Source organism: Suncus etruscus, chromosome 5 (genome assembly GCF_024139225.1).
Source record: "Suncus etruscus isolate mSunEtr1 chromosome 5, mSunEtr1.pri.cur, whole genome shotgun sequence".
Classification (NCBI taxonomy): Eukaryota; Metazoa; Chordata; class Mammalia; order Eulipotyphla; family Soricidae; genus Suncus; species Suncus etruscus.
The window spans coordinates 117,062,271-117,080,532 of record NC_064852.1 but is presented as its reverse complement, the minus strand read 5'-3'; the positions used below and the strand labels follow the sequence as shown (position 1 = coordinate 117,080,532).

General features: G+C 40.6%; 2 protein-coding genes across 2 annotated transcripts in view; both read left to right on the top strand.

Annotated features, from left to right (window-relative positions):
- CDK15 (cyclin dependent kinase 15) overlaps positions 1-4,300 on the top strand; it is a 117,512-nt gene extending 113,212 nt beyond the window's left edge. The window contains exon 13 of the mRNA XM_049773341.1: positions 4,188-4,300. Within this exon, the coding sequence (XP_049629298.1) occupies positions 4,188-4,300 (113 nt within the window). The remainder of the gene's footprint in view (positions 1-4,187) is intronic.
- NOP58 (NOP58 ribonucleoprotein) overlaps positions 1-18,262 on the top strand; it is a 507,450-nt gene that overhangs the window by 64,315 nt on the left and 424,873 nt on the right. The gene's annotated exons all lie outside the window — the stretch shown is intronic.

The following is an 18,262-nucleotide window of genomic DNA, read 5'->3' as shown; positions in this document are numbered from 1 at the left end:
CTTTCCAAAACTCACTTCTCTTGATTGAATTGCTTCTCTCCCCCAGGCAAATATCCTCTGCCTGTCTGTCTGTCTTCTATTCTCTCTCTCTCTCTCTCTCTCTCTCTCTCTCTCTCTCTCTCTCTCTCTCTTTTAGATTTTATTCTTCTACTCCAGACTTATCCCATTCATTTGCTTGTCCCTGACTATGGGTCCAATATAGGTTCTTACATCGTAGGATCCAATATAGTGGGATCAAACATAGATTCTTACAGCGTGGGAGAATTATGTTCCCATTAATTTATTGAAGATTTACTGGGAATCTATTTGTTGTGATTATAAGTACAAAATAAGTTTGTCACAGATCCTGTCCTCAGGAAGGTTATAATCTATAAGAAAAATGAGACAAATAAACTATAGGTGAAATGTGAAGTGCTGAGTATTTTCTCCAGTTGTGATACCCACAACTGCTTTAGTGGCTGAGTTTTGAAGACTCTCCAGCGAGAGGAGAGGAAAGTCCTTCTCCCAAAATCATCTCACAGCACTGGAAGTTGTCCTCTTTTTCACTAACAGTGGCTCAGTCCTGACTCATGGACCATCTTCGTTTTTACTTATAATAGCAAACTGTCCTGCAACAATGTAAATGCACCTAACATGGTATTAGTGAAATTTAGCATCTGTATGCTCATGATTTTTTTTGTGTGTGTTGTTATTTTGGGGCCACACCTGGTGATGCTCAGGGGTTACTCCTGGCTATGCGCTCAGAAATACTCCTGGCTTGGGGGACCATCTAGGACGCTGGGGGATCGAACTGTGGTCCATCCTAAGCTAGCGTGCACAAAGCAGACAGACACCTTATGGCCTGTGCCACTGCTCTGGCCCCATGTATGCTCATGATTTTAAATAGGTTCTGTTTTCTCTTTTAGTGTTTAATGGGTTCAAGATTTAACCCGAATATGTTCTGATTCTAGAGGTCATGTTTTAGGGAATGGAGAGGGGGGGGGGAGAGATGATCTTAGAAATCTAACTCAAATCATTCTGACTCTGAGTTCAGGGATCACTTCTGGCAGAGATCAGGGGACCATATTTGTTGCTGGGAATCAAACCCAGGCAGTCTATTGCAAAACCCTACCCACTGTATTATCTCTCCTGTCCTCAATTGGGTTTTGTTTTCCTTTCAACCAAAGGATTCCGAATGTTGGGATTCTTTGTCATGGTGTTATAAACTGGACAACCTTTGCAAAGTATGGTAAACATCAAATATCTTAAAAACAGTCACAATCTTCAAACCCATATCCCCTCCCCCCTTGGACATTATTCACAAAAGCAAATGAATAAGATGAAAAAAAAAAACTGAGGTGTGTAAGAATATAGAATTGTAGGATTGTCCATGTCTTAGTTTTAAGTATAAAAAAGCAAACTCTATTAACTGGAGAATCAGTTGAACAAATATGCCAATATATGGCACACCATATTTTGTTACTACTTAAAATGTCACATCACAGAGTGTATGTGTGTGTGGGTGGGTAATAAAGAAATGTTTATTCTATGACATGAGCTAAAAGAAAGTATGACACAAAATTGAATCAAAAGGTAAGGTGCTTTTCTTGCACACTGCTAACCTGGGTTCAACCCCTGGCCTCACATAGGTCCCCGAGTACCACAAGGAGTGATCCCTAAGCACAAAGGCAGGAAAAAGCCCTGAACTCTGTCATATATGACCCAAACTCAACCAATCAACCTACCAACCAAAATTCCATTTTGTAATGAGTTATACCCATAAAATGTATTCTGCACTGCATCAAGACTGAGGAGTGTATAGTGCATAAAACTCAAACATCTTCAGTTTAGAGAGAGTTCAGAGAACTGAGCACAGGCTTTGCATGTGGGAGGCCCAAATTTGATCCCCATCACCAATTATCCTCCCTCACCTCTGAGATCAACCCCTTAGCAGCCAGGTATGGACCCCCACCCCCCTCAAAAATGTTATTTTAGCTAAGGAGGATTGTGGCTATTTTTCTCCTTTCCCCCAAAGTTTTCTTTAATATTAACATTATTTGATTTTTTTGTTTGGTTGTTTGTTTTCAGCCCATTCCCAGCATTCTCAGGGGGTACTCCTGGCTCTGTGTTTAGAAATCACTCCTGGCGGGCTGCGGGGAGGGACCATATGCGATGCCTGGGATTGAACCCAATTGGCCTTGTGCAAGGCAAACACCCTCCCTGCTTGGCTATTGCTCCAGCCCCATGACATTATTATTTGAAAGGATGAGTGAAGACAAATAGTAACAGGTAGCTCAAGCTCTTGCTTGGGATTTAAAGATCCTGATCCCCCACTCCCTGAGGTAATATGCCATTGGCCTCCATAAATCTCCTTTTCTCCATCTGTACATTGGGTTAATACCAGTCTGCTTTGCCCTGGAATGATAGTATGTTTATTTTATAAAGCTTTTAACTCGCTGTATGCAGGGGTTCGTCTAAATGTGGTCCTGGGAGAAAGCAGAGGCAGGAGGGAGAGGAAAAGATAAATAGGCACTAATTAATTTTCAAAGGAAAGATCATTCGCTTTCATCGGAAATGCATATTCGGGGGAGGGAGGCTTCGTCAGTTTTAAGTGCACTCCGTGTTAGTTAGCAGCTTCAATGTCAAGTACTGGAGGATCCTTTGGGCTTTCAAGATAGGAAGCATATCTACATATACATGAGATAAAATTCTAGCAGAGTCGGAGTTATGTGAGCACTCTGAATCCGAAGGGCAAGAAGAAATTCCAGCTGACAAGCAGAAGGTGCAGAAGGGGAGCCCCAGAACCATGTGACAGAAGAAATTGCCAGACATTTGGAAATGATGGTTTAATTTCCAACTATTGCTTTCTCTCATTTTCTTCTTTACTTTTTCTTTTTTCCATTACAGACAAGTCGAGAGAGATTTGATTATCTTGTTTCCTGTGCCAGGTTATTTAGCTCCTCAATCCCATTAAGTCTCTTTCTGCACTCCAGTGCACAGAGCTATCAGCCCAGGAAGAGTAAATGGAGACCGGGATCAGATTTCTCAAAGCAGGAAAAGTTAAAGCGAAGTTTGAAGGGGGTGACAGCCTGCAGCCCTGAGCCTGGGGAACTCAATTAGACTGAGAGACAACTATCTCATTATCTTCTTCAGAAAGGATCCCAAGACGGAGGAATGCCCACATTTTAAATAAACTTGCCCTACTGACTGTCTGGAGAACTGAGTTCCCCTTCTCACAAATCTTAAACAGCAGCTCTGCTATTTCTTGGAAGTGCAAGGCCCAGCGATAATTATGCTGTCAGGTTGGGAAGCTAATGAGGGATCAGCCCCACAGAGACTGTGCGCTGGGGAGCCGGTCAGAAGAGGCACGGGCGGCTGCCCCTCCTCCCTTCTTTCTTCTGCTCCCTTGTTCTCTTCTGAGTTGTAAAGGAAATTTGGGCAGCCCACAGCCAAATGGGAACCCTTGATTAATGGTTGGCTTCCTTAGCACTGTTCTGCCAAAAAATGAGACTACGTGTTCTGTTCTGTTCTCTCTCTCTCTCTCTCTCTCTCTCTCTCTCTCTCTCTCTCTCTCTCTCTCTCTCTCTCTCTCTCTCTCTCTCTCTCTCTCTCTCTCTCTCTCTCTCTCTCTCTCTCTCTCTCAACTCAGGGATCACACCTGGCAGACTCTGGGATCGAACCTAGATCAGCCACATGCAAAGCAAAAACCCTACCCACTGTGTTCTCACTTTAGTCTCTCTATTCTTTCTTCCTTCTCTTTTTTTTTCTCCTCTTCCAACTCTTCTATTCTCACCCTTCATTTCCTTCCTTTTTTTTTTTTTTTTTGGTTTTTGGGCCACACCGGGTGACTACTCCTGGCCATGCGCTCAGAAGTCGCTCCTGGCTTGGGGGACCATATGGGATGCCGGGGGGAATTGAACCGCAGTCTGTCCAAGGCTAGCGCAGGCAAGGCAGGCACCTTACCTCTAGCGCCACCGCCCGGCCCCCTTCATTTCCTTCTTACCCTCTCTTTGTCCCTTTCTTCTCCCTGTTTTGGTTGGGGGTAATTTCTTCTGAATAGACCATGATTTAATGGAAATTATTGGTTAAAAATATTCTGTCTATGCTTTGCCGTTTTTTCTAGTGATCATTATTATTATTACTACTAAATAATATACTGAGAAAGTACCCAAAAAATAACTGATCATCTGCTTTCCTCCTCTTTCTAGAAGAATCTTTGTTTACTGTGTCAGGAGTGAGACTCAAGTCAGAAATTTGTGGGGACCTTCTGGCCTCCTACCAGAAGGGTGACCGTCCAACCCGTTTTAACAAATGTTGGTGAGAAGAAAAGACAAGATTACAGAGATCCTTCTAGGTAAGTGATTCCCAACTGAAAAATACCGCATTGACAGAAGAGAAAAGCAGTGGTGCTAGGAGGAGGGGACCATTCTCTGACTCAGGGTGCCCAATAATAGGTGTTATTCCCATATTTGGGGCATCAGACAAGACTCTCCTGACTGTGAAGGGACCACACTGACATGCATTGCCAAAATCTCTTATTCTTTTTTTTTTTTTTTTTTTTTTTTTGGTTTTTGGGCCACACCCGGCAGTGCTCAGGGGTTACTCCTGGCTATCTGCTCAGAAATAGCTCCTGGCAGTCACGGGGGACCATATGGTCCTGGATTGGCTGCTTGCAAGGCAAACGCTGCTGTGCTATCTCTCCGGGCCCAAAAATCTCTTATTCTTAAAAAAGCAAAAAAAGGGCCAACACGATAGGATAGCAGGTAGGACATTTGATCTTTTAGATCATTGTGAAGCCCACAAGTGACATATGTGAAATGAAGGATTATAATTAGAATATTGAATTTTCCTACCTATCTCATTCTCTGCCAGCAAATAGAGTCAGAGGACTGAGTGACCAACAATTCTGAGAGTTTTGTTAGGAATAAGGTCAGTTGGTGCTATAATGGACACAGTCCCACATAATCCAGGATGATAAGGCATGTGAGAGGTACAAAAGTCAACCAGGTCCACACCAGGTGGCAGAGAAAACCTGGTCCCTTATCAATCCTATACATGAGGAGGATCTGAAGACCCACAAAAATTGGGCAATCTTAGGATAAAGGGTGCATTTACAAGAAGGGATTCCCCCCCCCACCCAAAAAAACCCTAACAGGAGTTTTGTACAGGGAGACAGGGATATTAATTCCAAAGCCACCATAGCACAGACCATTCTAAATGTTATAAGAACACCTCCCACAGGTCTTTGTTCAATGGGTGGAGTGGATAGTAGTCTAGATAGAGGAATAAAGGTAAAACCTGCTCCCTAGGTCAACCAGATGGCCGTTAGGCAACTGTAACTATATTGCATTAGGCACTAGGCATAAGTATTAGGCTATGGTGTGCTTTTCCATTTGGTAGCCACAGTTGGGCTCTGCCTCCTAATAGAACCTGGGAGCAAAAATGACAATCACCAGATCTTGGCTGTTATAGCCCACACACACTCTCAACCCCACAGTGTCATTTTCCTGCACTTGTTTAGCCCTTTGCCATTTTCTTAGGATTTCTTGTTGGTTGTTCATACTTAAAGGCACACACACTTCAAGGGTGTCTGACTTCTGGATCTTCAAAGAGCATTGCACTTAGAAAACTGATGGGGTTGGGGAAGTTTAGAATTATAGCTGTTCCTCAGAACATTAGATGAAATCCCCAAGTTTGTATTTTGGCAATATACCATTGGAAGTAGAATTGGCAATACAATAATACAGTGTTTCCCAAGGAAAAATAGTTTCTAGAGTAAGATATTTTACCATATAATTATGTCATCTTAAACCCAATACTTAGGCAAATAGAATGTACTTTAGCGATATCCTCAACAATGACGGATTTGTTCTTCAAAGACAGTGATGGTGCTTGTCTCAGGTTCTAATTTTTATCATTATTTCATTTGTAATGATTCTTTTTACTAAGCAATCAGAATGTTGGGAGATAATCCTCCTTTTCTACCCAACCTCCCCTCAAATTGTTTATTGTCCATATAAATTGGTCATATTGGAAATTCAGTTAAATGCAGCATGTCTAATTCGGTACCTCTGACAGCATCTGGCAACAGAAAGAAATAGATTTAGCTTCTCTTGGCACAATCTCAAGCTGTCTTCAGCCCATTGGTGCTAATGTAGGGGCAGCCCATCGGAGATGAACCACACAGGGAGGAGCTGAAATAATTCAATGGTTTAATAAATGACTTGAGATGGGAAAATCTGTAAGGGCTGGAGTTAAGAGAGGCAAAGTGGCAATCCTACAGGCTCTTGGGGCCTAAATCTTTTCCACTCAATTGAATTGATGTTAAAATATTCACTTTTCATGAGATTTAAAATGTAAATTGGGAAATTAGAGCTTGTAATTGGCAGTAATATCTGAAAATTCAGACTCAAAAGAGCCTCAAAAAGTCAGTTTCTGGCAGTGTGTGTGTGTGTGTGTGTGTGTGTGTGTGTGTGTGTGTGTGTGTGCGCGTGCGCACACGCGCACCTTCGTGCTGGCCACAACATAGATCTAGAGGGAACTATACTTTACCAGATCTGTGTAATGGACCAAATACTTTTTACCTGTTAACTCAAAGCTTGGCATATTTTGTTCTGTGATAACACATGATGAGTATACCTGTATATCTGAAGATAGATTTTGATGGTCTTTCAACTTTTTCATGATTAAAAGGATGATGCAGTCACAATTGTACTTTATTGTTATTTTTGAATTATCCTTATGATTCTGTCAGTATCTTGACAATTATGTTTAGCAGGGTTTTTATTTTTTGCATCAACTGTACTAGTTCTTTATTATTTTGACTTTATTTTTCTTTCACTTCAGGGCTACCTTATGGCTATTTCCATATTCATTTTCATCAGCTTAATTGAAACCCAACTCAACGTTGGACCAGAGACTTTATACCATCACCTGTAACTTGGAATATTTTGATAATTAAAATAAAGTGTTTAAGGCAATGGTGCATAATGATTTAAAAAAATAAAGTAGTGTTTGGAGAAAGAAAAAAACATAATACATTTGGGGAAGGGACCAAGTTTAATCCTCTGTATCACATGCCTTTGCCCCATACACATATCAAGTACTTCCAGGAGTAATCCTCAGCACCAAGAAAAGATTAGCCTCTAATCACTTCTGAGTGTGAAACCCCCCCCCCCCAAAAAAAAAGAGATGTTATTACTGATGTCATTTGCCTAGAATTTAATAGCAATTGACTACAAAATTAGATTCAATCCAAATAGAAGACTTCTGAATAACATTGTTATTTGATAGATCTTTAAGTCAGAAGGAGAGATCTGTCCCATTTCCCAGCAGGACAAATGGGAGCCTGACGATGGAAAGAACTTGTAGGCAGGGCTGGTGCTTCTAGAGATCTGTCATTCTTGTGCTCTCTTACAATCCTCCCAACAAAAGGGCTTCTGTGCTCAAGGAGTGGATTAGTTTAAAGTTTAGAAAGGTTTCCAGGGAGGATGGTTTCTTGGATAAAGTTGTCCACAAAAGGGCTTGATTGAGACTCTTTGTTGTGATTCCTAGGGTTGCCTCTTCCTTCACAAACTGGATTATCAGAACACAGTTTCCACCCAATCCAATTTCAGAAGTCTGAAGCCAAAGTATTTACTAGTGAGCATGAAATTTCTGACTTTATCCTTCTACTAAATCCTAATTGATGGAAAAAGTGAAGTGGAATCTAAACTTAGACTAAATGTAGAGTATTAAATAGATAGAAGCAAAAAATCCCAGAGATGCCATTCAGTCCCTGTCATATCATCCGACACATGCCCCACCAATAAAATGGGAGATTTGTCTCTTTTAACACTTAGAAGATTTTCTAAAATGACTCCAGAGGAAGCTGGGGAAACTCAGATTACTCCTGTCTAAGGATCATCTATCTACTCAGGAAATGTAGTAGCCTAGAAACCAAAGATCTCTCTGTATCCTGTTGAAGAACAAGGAGGAACTAATTAAGAGAGAATTTAAAAATAGTAATTACCCACCCAAAGTCTAAAATGAAAGAAAGAGAAGTGCTTATAGATAGTCCAAAAAAATTTCCTTAGTGAGTATTTGACTTTAGTGAGGCATTTGGTTTTAGTAAAGCACTTGGCAAAACCTGCTAACTAGGGGCCGGGCGGTGGCGCTAAAGGTAAGGTGCCTGCCTTGCCTGCGCTAACCTTGGACGGACCGCGGTTCGATCCCCCGGTGTCCCATATGGTCCCCCAAGCCAGGAGCAACTTCTGAGCACATAGCCAGGAGTAACCCCTGAGCGTTACTGGGTGTGGCCCAAAAACCAAAAAAAAAAAAAAAAAAACCTGCTAACTACACCTGAAAGACTAAACTGTGTGGGTAGAATGAGGGAGGCAGGTATGAGTGCTCAATGGTGCCAGGGTACAGTTCACAGTGATTAGCTGCAGCTTTAAGCTCATTTCTGATCAAATGTTTTTTTATTAATTACTCAAATAAATGGGGCTAGGAAGATTGTGCAGGGTTAAGACTCTTGCCGTGTATGCAGCCAGCCCTGGTCAATGCCCTGCATCACACTTGATTGCCTAAGCACCACAAAGAATGATCCATGAACAGAGTTAAGAGTTAACCCTGAGCACCACCAGTCTCAAATCACTCTAATAAAAATAAGACAAGGTGCATAACTTATTTATAAAACTCATGGATGTTAGTTATTCATTTATTTATTCCATTTATTTATTTTACAAAAGAAAAAATTGGGACCGGAGAGAGCATGGAGGTAAGGCATTTGCCTTTCATGCAGAAGGACGGTTGTTTGAATCCTGGCATCCCATATGATCCTCCGTGCCTGCCAGGGAGATATTCTGAGCGTAGAGCCAGGAGTAACCCCTGAGCACTGCCGGGTGTGACCCAAAAACCAAAAAAGAAAAAAAGAAAAAAAAGAAAGAAAAAATTGAGTTCAAAGAAGTTAAATGACTCTTCGGCAGTAGAAGTGAAAGGGAATTTCAGGTTTGGTGTCTCCAGCATTACTGATCATTCCAACAATCATATGCTTCTCAAATCTGCTAAAAACACAACTCCTGACGAAACAGCTGGTACTTAGCATTGGATCACAAAAGATTAAGACCTTTCAAGAATCCTACAAAGAAACAACATAACAGTCTAGTAAGCTTGAGGCTCTCCCAGGACTACTCTCCAGTACAATTGCAAAATGGCACAAGAGAGTTTTAGATGAGAGTGCAGTCGTTTCTTACAAAACTAAGTAGATTTCTTTAATATTTCCCAAAAAGATTTGGCAACTAACATTCACACAACATCCTACAGGCAAATGTTGACATCAATTTTGTTTATAATCATGAAAACTTGGAACTAACCAAGATGTTCCTCAACAGGAAATGAACGGATGAATATAGTGGGTTTCATCCAGACCATGGACAATTATTTGATAATATAAAAAATGAGCTCTCAAGTCATTAAAAGAATGTGGAAAAAACTTAACTGAGGGAATAAAATCTTAAAAGATTATATATCCCATAATATATAACTGTATGCCCTTCTGAAAAAGGAGGTAGATAGTAGGGGAAAATAAATCCACAGGCATCAGGAGTTAGAAGAAAGGGAATAATGAATAGGTGGGAAAACACAGTAATTATAGGACAATAAAACTATTCTGTGTAGTGCTATAACAGTCAATATAAATTGATTCAAACCAACAGAATGTACAATATGAAGAAGAGTCCTAGAATTTGGATGATAATGAAGCTTCATCTTTCACTTGCAGGAAAAGACTGATTATGGGGAAGAAATGCTTGTGTAGGGAAAGGGACATACTGGATATTTCAATAGCTTTTGCTCAATATTTCTTTCTCTCTCTCTCTCTCTCTCTCTTTCTTTCTTTCTTTCTCTCTCTTTCTTCTTTCTTTCTTTCTTTCTTTCTCTCTCTTTCTTCCTTCTTTCTTTCTTTCTTTCTTTCTTTCTTTCTTTCTTTCGTTCTTTCTTTCTTTCTTTCTTTCTTTCTTTCTTTCTTTCTTTCTTTCTTTCTTTCTTTCTTTCTTTCTTTCTTTCTTTCTTTCTTTCTTTTTTCTTTTTTTTTTTTTTTGGTTTTTGGGTCACACCCAGCAGCGCTCAGGGGTTACTCCTGGCTCCATGCTCAGAAATCGCTCCTGGCAGGTTCGGGGGACCATATGGGATGCCAGGTTTCGAACCACGGGCCTTCTGCATACAAGGCAAACACCCTACCCCCATACTATCTCTCTGGCCCTGAGCTTTTACTCAATATTTCTATGGACTTGAGACTGTTCTTACGAATACCCTATGGGGAAAATAACAAACAAGAAATCAAATGAACAATAAGCCAATATAGCTTTTATTCATGCCATATTTTATCCTGATTTAATTTCTTACCCTCTCAGCTTAAAACGTCAGTTTATATTAGGTTATGATTTATTGCAAATGTTGCCTTGAGGTGAATTAATAGATTGCCTAGATGTCCACCCCCAACACACAAAGATAACACTTTCAGGTGATATGGATGGAGAAATATGGTCATGTCTCAGAAAAGGGAGAGAGTTTGTCCTCTTCTGCTCAAATCACATCTAAGTTAGTGGTAGGTTCATTTTTACTAAAAGTGGAGTCAATACTTACTAGCATCTACAAAGTCACAGATGTACTCCTGTAATATTCTCAGCAGAATTGACAGGAAGGTCTAGTTAGCCCCCATCTTTCAGAGAACTCCTACTTCAGGAAGTGGTATCAGATGTTCAACTTCCTGAGTCTAAAGTCTGTGCTCACAGTGGTAGGGTTTTTGCCTTGCACGCGGCTGACCCAGGACAGACCTGGTTCGATCTCTGGCATCCTATATGGTCCCCCAAGCCAGGAGTAATTTCTGAGTGCATAGACAGGAGTAACCCCTGAGCATCACCTCGTGTGGCCCAAACACCAAAACCAATCAAACAAACAAACAAAGTCTGTGCTCTGCTCATTCTAACCCAGTTCTGGGCTGCAAGCTCCAAGCAGAATTACTTAGAAATAGGGGAGCCCAGGACCAGAGCACAAGGAGAATTAGACTTCCAAAAGAAAACCCAGGGCAGAGAGGAATTCTCTCTGGAGGGTCGAGTGTTCTCACAGAGCAAAGGGCCTGGTCCTTTGTCAGATGGCTGCAGATACAGTGAAAATGTATCGTTACTTTATATATACATGTTACTTTATATATAATGAACCCCCCTCAATCTCTCCTATCTGCCCATAGTATGAAATTATGGTAGTAGTGGACTCTCTTGCACCCTATGAGTGACAAAGAGCCATAGGAGGGATTGCAATATTAGAGATTGAAATATCCAATATCAAAGTTTCTTGTCTAATTTCAATATTATCTAATAATGATACTTAACTGGGGGTATCCAATACTTGAAATTCTCTTTCTTTTTTTTTCAATACTTGAAATTCTAATCAGATTTTGTTGTTGTTGCAAAAATGTTTAGACTTGCTTTATCTTTTTTGAACTATTTTAAGTGGAAGTTGACTCAAAAAATCACACACTTTAACTGTGTTGAAAATAAAATTGCTGATCATTTATTTTTTATTCACTGAAAATCATTGAATTGGATTTGCCTCTTCAAAGGCATAATCAGATTACACATAAAACACCAAACATTATCTAAATCTTTCTTCCTTAATTTTGAAAGAATATTTCTTTAAAAAAATTTTTTTTATTTCTTTCTAAATTAAGGAAGAAAGATTTAGAGAGTATAAAAGGTTAGGTATTTGCCTTGTATGCAGCCAACCCTGTTTGATTTCCTGCATCATGTATGATCCCTTGAGCACTGCCAGAAGTAACCTATGAGAACAGAGGCTAGAGTGAGCCCCAAACACCACCAAATATGGCCACCCAATTTGTAAAAATAAATAACAAAAGCCTTTATGAGCTTTGTGTGATGACTTGTAAGTGTAGGGGTCACATGTTCAAATCTCTAGCATCCCAAAAATGGAAAGCCAGGGCCTGGCGAATTTGTTTGAAGTCTGACAGCTCTGCTTTCTACTATCTCTGTGCCACAAGCAAGTTTCCAGGCACTTGGCAACCAAGTGTATGAGCATCACAACTCAAGAGTTGTGCAAGCACCACGCCAGGAATTGTGGGGAGCCTCGGTGCATGTATGCTTGAGAACTACAGCTTGCCTTGATGAATAAAACTGTATCTTACAGCCCTCAGGGAAAGATAGAACCCCCAGTGAGAGGATGTGTACAATCCTGGTAGTCACTGTGGCAGGTAGGAAACACTGGTGAAGGAATGGGTGTTAGAACATTGCATGCCTCAAAATCAATCATGAACAACTTTGTAACTTGGTGATTCACAGTGATTCAATACATTTTTAAAGATTTTTTTAAAGATCTCTAACAGTAAAGTCAGAGCCACCCAAGCTCTTTGGATAAAACATAATTTAAAAAAAACTCTAAGGTACTTAGACAAAAGTTCATCCAATCTTCTCATAACCTTGGTAAATAATTATTTCTACTACAAAAACTATCACTAAAGACTAAAAGAAAATATTTTGGAAGCCCCAGCTAGCCCCCAAATTTAAACTAAGGCATAAAATAATCCTTTTCCTCTATTCAATAACTCATCTGACTAACATGTAGGTAAAATAATTGCAGTTCTCTTAAAGATTTTATAGTCAAACGAAGCATCAGATGGAAATGAAAACAAGGTACATCCACATACCAATTTCCCCTTTGGTAGCTGACCATTGATCATGTTTCCAAGCAAGTTTTCCAGGCAGAAAATCGAGGAGGTGTTGCAGGGCTGGAGAGATAGTACAGTGGGTGAGTGCTTGATTGCATGCAGCAGATTCAGGTTCAGGAAATACAGAAGCTACTAGATGCTTTTTGTGTGTAAAAATTAAAAATCTCAGTTCATTGACTTAATCCCTGAAGATGTTAACCTAAGAAGTTCAGAAATTGGTGATTCTTGAATTGGTGGACCTGATGGTTAGCATCGTCAACCACCAGGTTCTTTCTGTCTTCCTTAGGTACAGCCACAAGGCCCTACATTGCCTTTCTCCTTAGGCTCTTCTGGCATGGAAAGAGCATAATGTCACAACTCCAGGGATCATGGGCAGTGGCCAGTAGAAACAAATGTCTCTTTCTGTTTACATCTTTCTAAGAAAGCATGGTTGGCTATCTATGTCTCACGATTCAGGTGGGACATCTCCACTGTGAAAGTGGAGATACATGTAGTTCCCTGAAATTATGAGGGACCTGTCATGAACACAGAGCCAGGAATGGCCCCTGTGTGTTTTCCAAACCCCAAAATAAATAAACACATTTCATTACATATTTGTGGAATAAATAAATGAATGAATTCATAATGGCAGAAATAAAATTAAGAGCCTTTGTAATTTTTGGAGTGGGTAGGAGACATCTCTGACAGTACATATCTGAGAAAATAAAAGAACATGGAAAAGATTCAGAAAATTTCTTAGTTCTGAACAGGTTCACAAAATAAGGACTCAAATTGTTTTTATTTTGAAAAGTACTGCCTCTAACTACCTGTGGTAGTTAGATAAGTTAGGTAAGTGTCTTGATTTCTCTATGTTTTTATTTTCTCCTTTGTAAAATGGATCATAGTTGTACCTGTCTTCCTAGAGTGGCTTATGAGGAATATTGGGGGTTGATTGGTGCATTTTGGGGGGGAGCAGGGTGGTTGGAGTTGGACTTAATCCTAGCTCTATGCTCATGCTGTACTTGAAGACCATTGGTGGTAAGATAGAACTAAGGCGAGCCCCTTACAAGGCAAGTGCTTTAACCTAAGGAATATCTCTATCTATATTTTCTCTGATCCAAGTTGCTTATAAGGATTAAAATGAGCTATTTGCACATAGTCTGTATTGTATGTTACAACCAGCTCATGACCAGCATTGTGCACTAATAGCATGAGTGGCAATGGTGCCATTGAGTGATGCTAGAGGTACAGGCAGGAAGAGTGATGACCTGATAGTGGCCATGGAAAGAGTGGGGATGATGGTGACAGTGGTGGTGCCTCGCCATAGGGAGAAGAATCATATCCAAATCATATGCAAGAACACCAGGAGAGCCCACAGGAAGTGCAGGCAGGGTGAATGCTGTGGATTCAGCAAGCAAGAGAACAACAGAAACCAAGTGAAAGAGCAAAAGAAGTAGACTGGGATTTGGAAGGAAACTGGGGACTACGTCTGGTTCTGGTTCCGGTTCTGGTTGTGGCTTTGGTTCATCAGCATAAAACTGGCTGGTTAGTGTGGCCAGCCCTTTCATAATGAGTATTTCATTTCCTGCTCTAATAAACATTTAGTAGTAAAGATGAGTGTTTGAAGAGAAAATCTGAATGTTCTATAACCATGGTTTTGTTGTTGTTTTTTCACTTATTTATATTTTTGGTCCTTGCTGAGACTTTTTGTCTTTTGTTTTACTGCTGTAAATTGATTATGCTTCAACAATGCCTGTGGAAAGACCTAGGGGATTGGAGGAGGAACACACAAAAGGCCGGCAAATTGTGCTAACAGGGACCACCACAATGACCGTAGGCCACACACCTCTGGAAAAGACAATTCCCCCAGAAGGGAGGCTGGGGAAGACAGATAAAAGGCCAAAGTGGGGTCACGTGACAGCTGTCATTGGAGAACAGTCGTGGGGCCAGAGATAAAAGCCCCGTGGTTCTAGTCACGTGATACGGCTTCATTACACTCCCAGCAGGGGACTCGAGAGTCTGGATGCCATTTTTACTTATTTATTTATTTGTGTTTTTTCCCCCTTCTTCTGTGATAATGAGAAAATGTTTAAACTCCCATCTCTGTGTTTAAACATTTCTCCCTGCTGACAGCGGCAGGAGACCCCTTGATCAACTGTCAGATTGGAAAGTGCAATTTTTCTGGAAAGTAAACAGCATGCTAGCTGGGTGGAAATCATTTTCTGTTTATTGGTAGCTGTTCAGGAGTGAAGGAGCACCCATGACAGCACTTGTCAAAGAAGGAATGAGAAACATGTTTGGAAATACCTCTAAGACACAGTCTGGCAATGAGACCTGATGCTTTTTTGATAGAAATGTCAACCGAAAAAAAAAGTGAAATTAATTGGTAAAAGAAAAGCTAACTTTTGCAGTGTTACTAGTTCTTCTGGAGATCCTTCTGGAAAAAGTGACACAGAACTAAAGGTCAAGTGCCAGTGGCCAGAAGTGGAAGTCACTGAATCCAAGTGCCTATCACAGCTAAGGAAATTGTGATTCAGTCCAATGCCGGGGACTGAACTTTCTCACAGATAAGAGAAAATGGTCATTACCATGAGATCAAGCTCTTAAAATGCACGGATGCTGGAAAATGAATTATCATGAAAACAGCTTAAACATGTGGCCTATGCCTACGTAAGGGTCAAGGATAATGGTTTCTATTTGCTTGTTTGGCTTTGGGGCCACACCCAACAGTGCTCAGGGATTTCTCCTGGTTCTGTGCTCAGGAATCAGTCCTAATGGGCCTGATAGATTGAACCTGGGTCAGATGCGTGCAAGGCAAACTCCCTACCCACTATTTCCAGCCCCGGGTAATGGTTTCTATGTTGTGAGAAACTTCATTTTTTTCAAATTTTTGCAGAATGCCTAAAAATCTTTAGTTGATTTGAATATATCATGGGGCAGTGAAGGCTATAATAGAATATAGAAAGATGTAGATATTTTATAGATTTTATAGGTAGATAGATGTTTTCAAGGCAAGCAGTTATCAGCTCATATCTATCTTGAATTAAACTAAATTCTGTTTTATCCCAGAATTCCTCTCATTCTTTACTCATAGCTAGACAAGCATTGCTAGCTGCAGGCTCTGTGCCTTTATCTCAGTGTCTGACAGAGATGTCGAGGGCTGCCTGTCCTGAAGTCATCTCTCCATATTGTAAACAATGCAAACATGTTTTGTTCTCCCTGTCACATTTTCTTTGTTTTGGGGTCTGCCACACCAGACAGTGCTCAGTACTACTCATGGTTCTGAGCTCAGGAATGATTCTTGGTGGTGCTCAGGCTGTATGTAATTTTGGAGCTCTAACCTGGCTGGGCCACATCTACGGCAAACAGCTTATTCCCTATAATGTCTCTCTGGCCCTGCCATTCCTATTTTGGCTACTAGAACTCCCAGCTGCCCAGTAGTAGTTGCCCTTCCTCTTTTGTTTTTGTTTTGGGGCCACACCCAATGACACTAAAGAGTTACTCTTACCTATGTGCTCAGAATAGTTTTTAGCTTGGGGAACTATATGAGACACCCAGGATCGAACCGAGGTCCATCCTGGGTCAGCCATATGCAAGGCAAATGCCCTATGCTCTATTGCTCCAGCCCTAGTAGTTGCTCCTTTTATCCTAAATGCCTCCCTCTCATTTTCTCCTCTCCACATTCACATCAGGTCACCACTTATTCTTCTCAAAGTGAAGTCCCTAAACTCAGGATAGTTAGAACTTCAGAAAAGATTAGAATTGCAGATTTTCTGATTTGGACGAAACTGGGGACACTGGTATCAGAAAATGTGTAGTGGTGAAGGGAATAGATGGAGGCATTGTGTGACTAAAATTCAGTCATTCGTGAACAATTTGTAATTGTGTATCTCACAGTAATTTAATTAAAAATATAGTAAGAATAATGATTAGAAATCGTTTTTTGTTGTTTCTTAACATATAACTTTTCAAAAATAAATTGGATGAAATTTTAAAAAACACATTGAATCTAATCTGTTGAATTAGAAACTAGGTGGGGAGAGAAGTAGGGCCCAGAAACTACCTTCTTTACATACCTTCCAGCTAATTTAGATACACTGATATCCCTGTCCAAACTGCATCCTCCTGGCCTTACCCACTGCTCTGCTAACCAAGCGTTGTCCATTGCCCATTATCAGTTTCCTTCTTCTTTGGAATTATTTCCATGCCAGTACTCAACCTCAATTGTGCATTGGAACTATTTGGAGAGGGTTTTTTGTTTTTTTTTTTTTAAATAGGATCTTGATGCCTGGGTTCCAGGAATTATTATCTCATGGATGAAGTGTATGAAATTAGGTATAAGGATTTGATACCATTCCCGTGTTCTTCTAACATGTAGGCACGGTCAGTCCTCACTCTCCACATGGAAACCATGGAGCTATTGTTACTGAACAGGTATTATGCATACCACTTTATCACCTTTCAGCACCCTCTTTTTGTCCAGAGCGATGAGTTCAGAATATTATTGTCATAGTGGTCCTGTAGAATAAATCCCACAGTTGTGAGATTACCCCAAACACCATATCTCCAACCCCTGGGAGGGTTTAAAGCAGGGAAGGTAACTGTGAAAGATTAATAAACCAAACCAATCAGGAGAGAGTCATGGAGTCAGTAGCTTCTCCCTCATGGTATCTCTATACACCAAGCCAAAACTGACCTTTATTAAACCAGTACAAATTCATCAGGAGGGGAAAGGTTAAGAAAGAGACAAAAGTTTTTATCCAAGTAGACTTTTAGATATCAAAGAGGTTTAAGGGAAAAGAGAAAAATGGGGGAACATCTTTGTTTTGGATTAATAGCTGGGTATCATCTTACATGGTTCTTCCCTACTCTAACGCAATACTGGCTATTTGTGAGGACGATGGACTTGTCCTCCTGGCCCTCATCTCTATTGTCTCTGGATATTATTACCATATTATCTTTTTTCTTATATCCCACAAATGAGTGCGATTCTTCCATGGCTAAATACTCTCCATATCCATCCGTGTGGCCCTCAGATCATTAACTCTTCATTCACATCCACCACGTTTAGTTTGGTTGGACCTTAAGAGCTTCATCAGTGTTGGCTGAATATATCCATGAGAAACAAAATCAGCAACTCTTGCTGCTTATCACTGAGGTTAACTTGAACCCCACTCTGCTCCTTCCCAGTGGCAGGTAGACTCCAGCATTCATTCTATTAGTGACCAGGTGTCAACTGAGTCTGTAATCCTCTGGCCTTTGTGCTCTTATCTTCACAATGGTTTGCATCAAACCTACAAAGCAGAGGGTTCCATGTGTCACCCCAGAAGTGTGCTAGGTAAAGTTCCTATTCTCATAAAAAGTAAAACTCACTGAAAAGAGAGAAAGTTCAGCTGATCAGCATATCCTGAATCTCCTGCAACTGGTTGGGTGCAAACAGACCTATCTGTGTGGGTTCCGTGGGGCTGGACATGTAGTGGGCTTTCCTGAACCAAGTCCCTGCTTCGTTCAGCAGCATTTATTAAGCTAAGTAAGGGGGAAAAAATCCTATTTACATTTGAGTGATGGCGAGCTGCTTAGCAACAC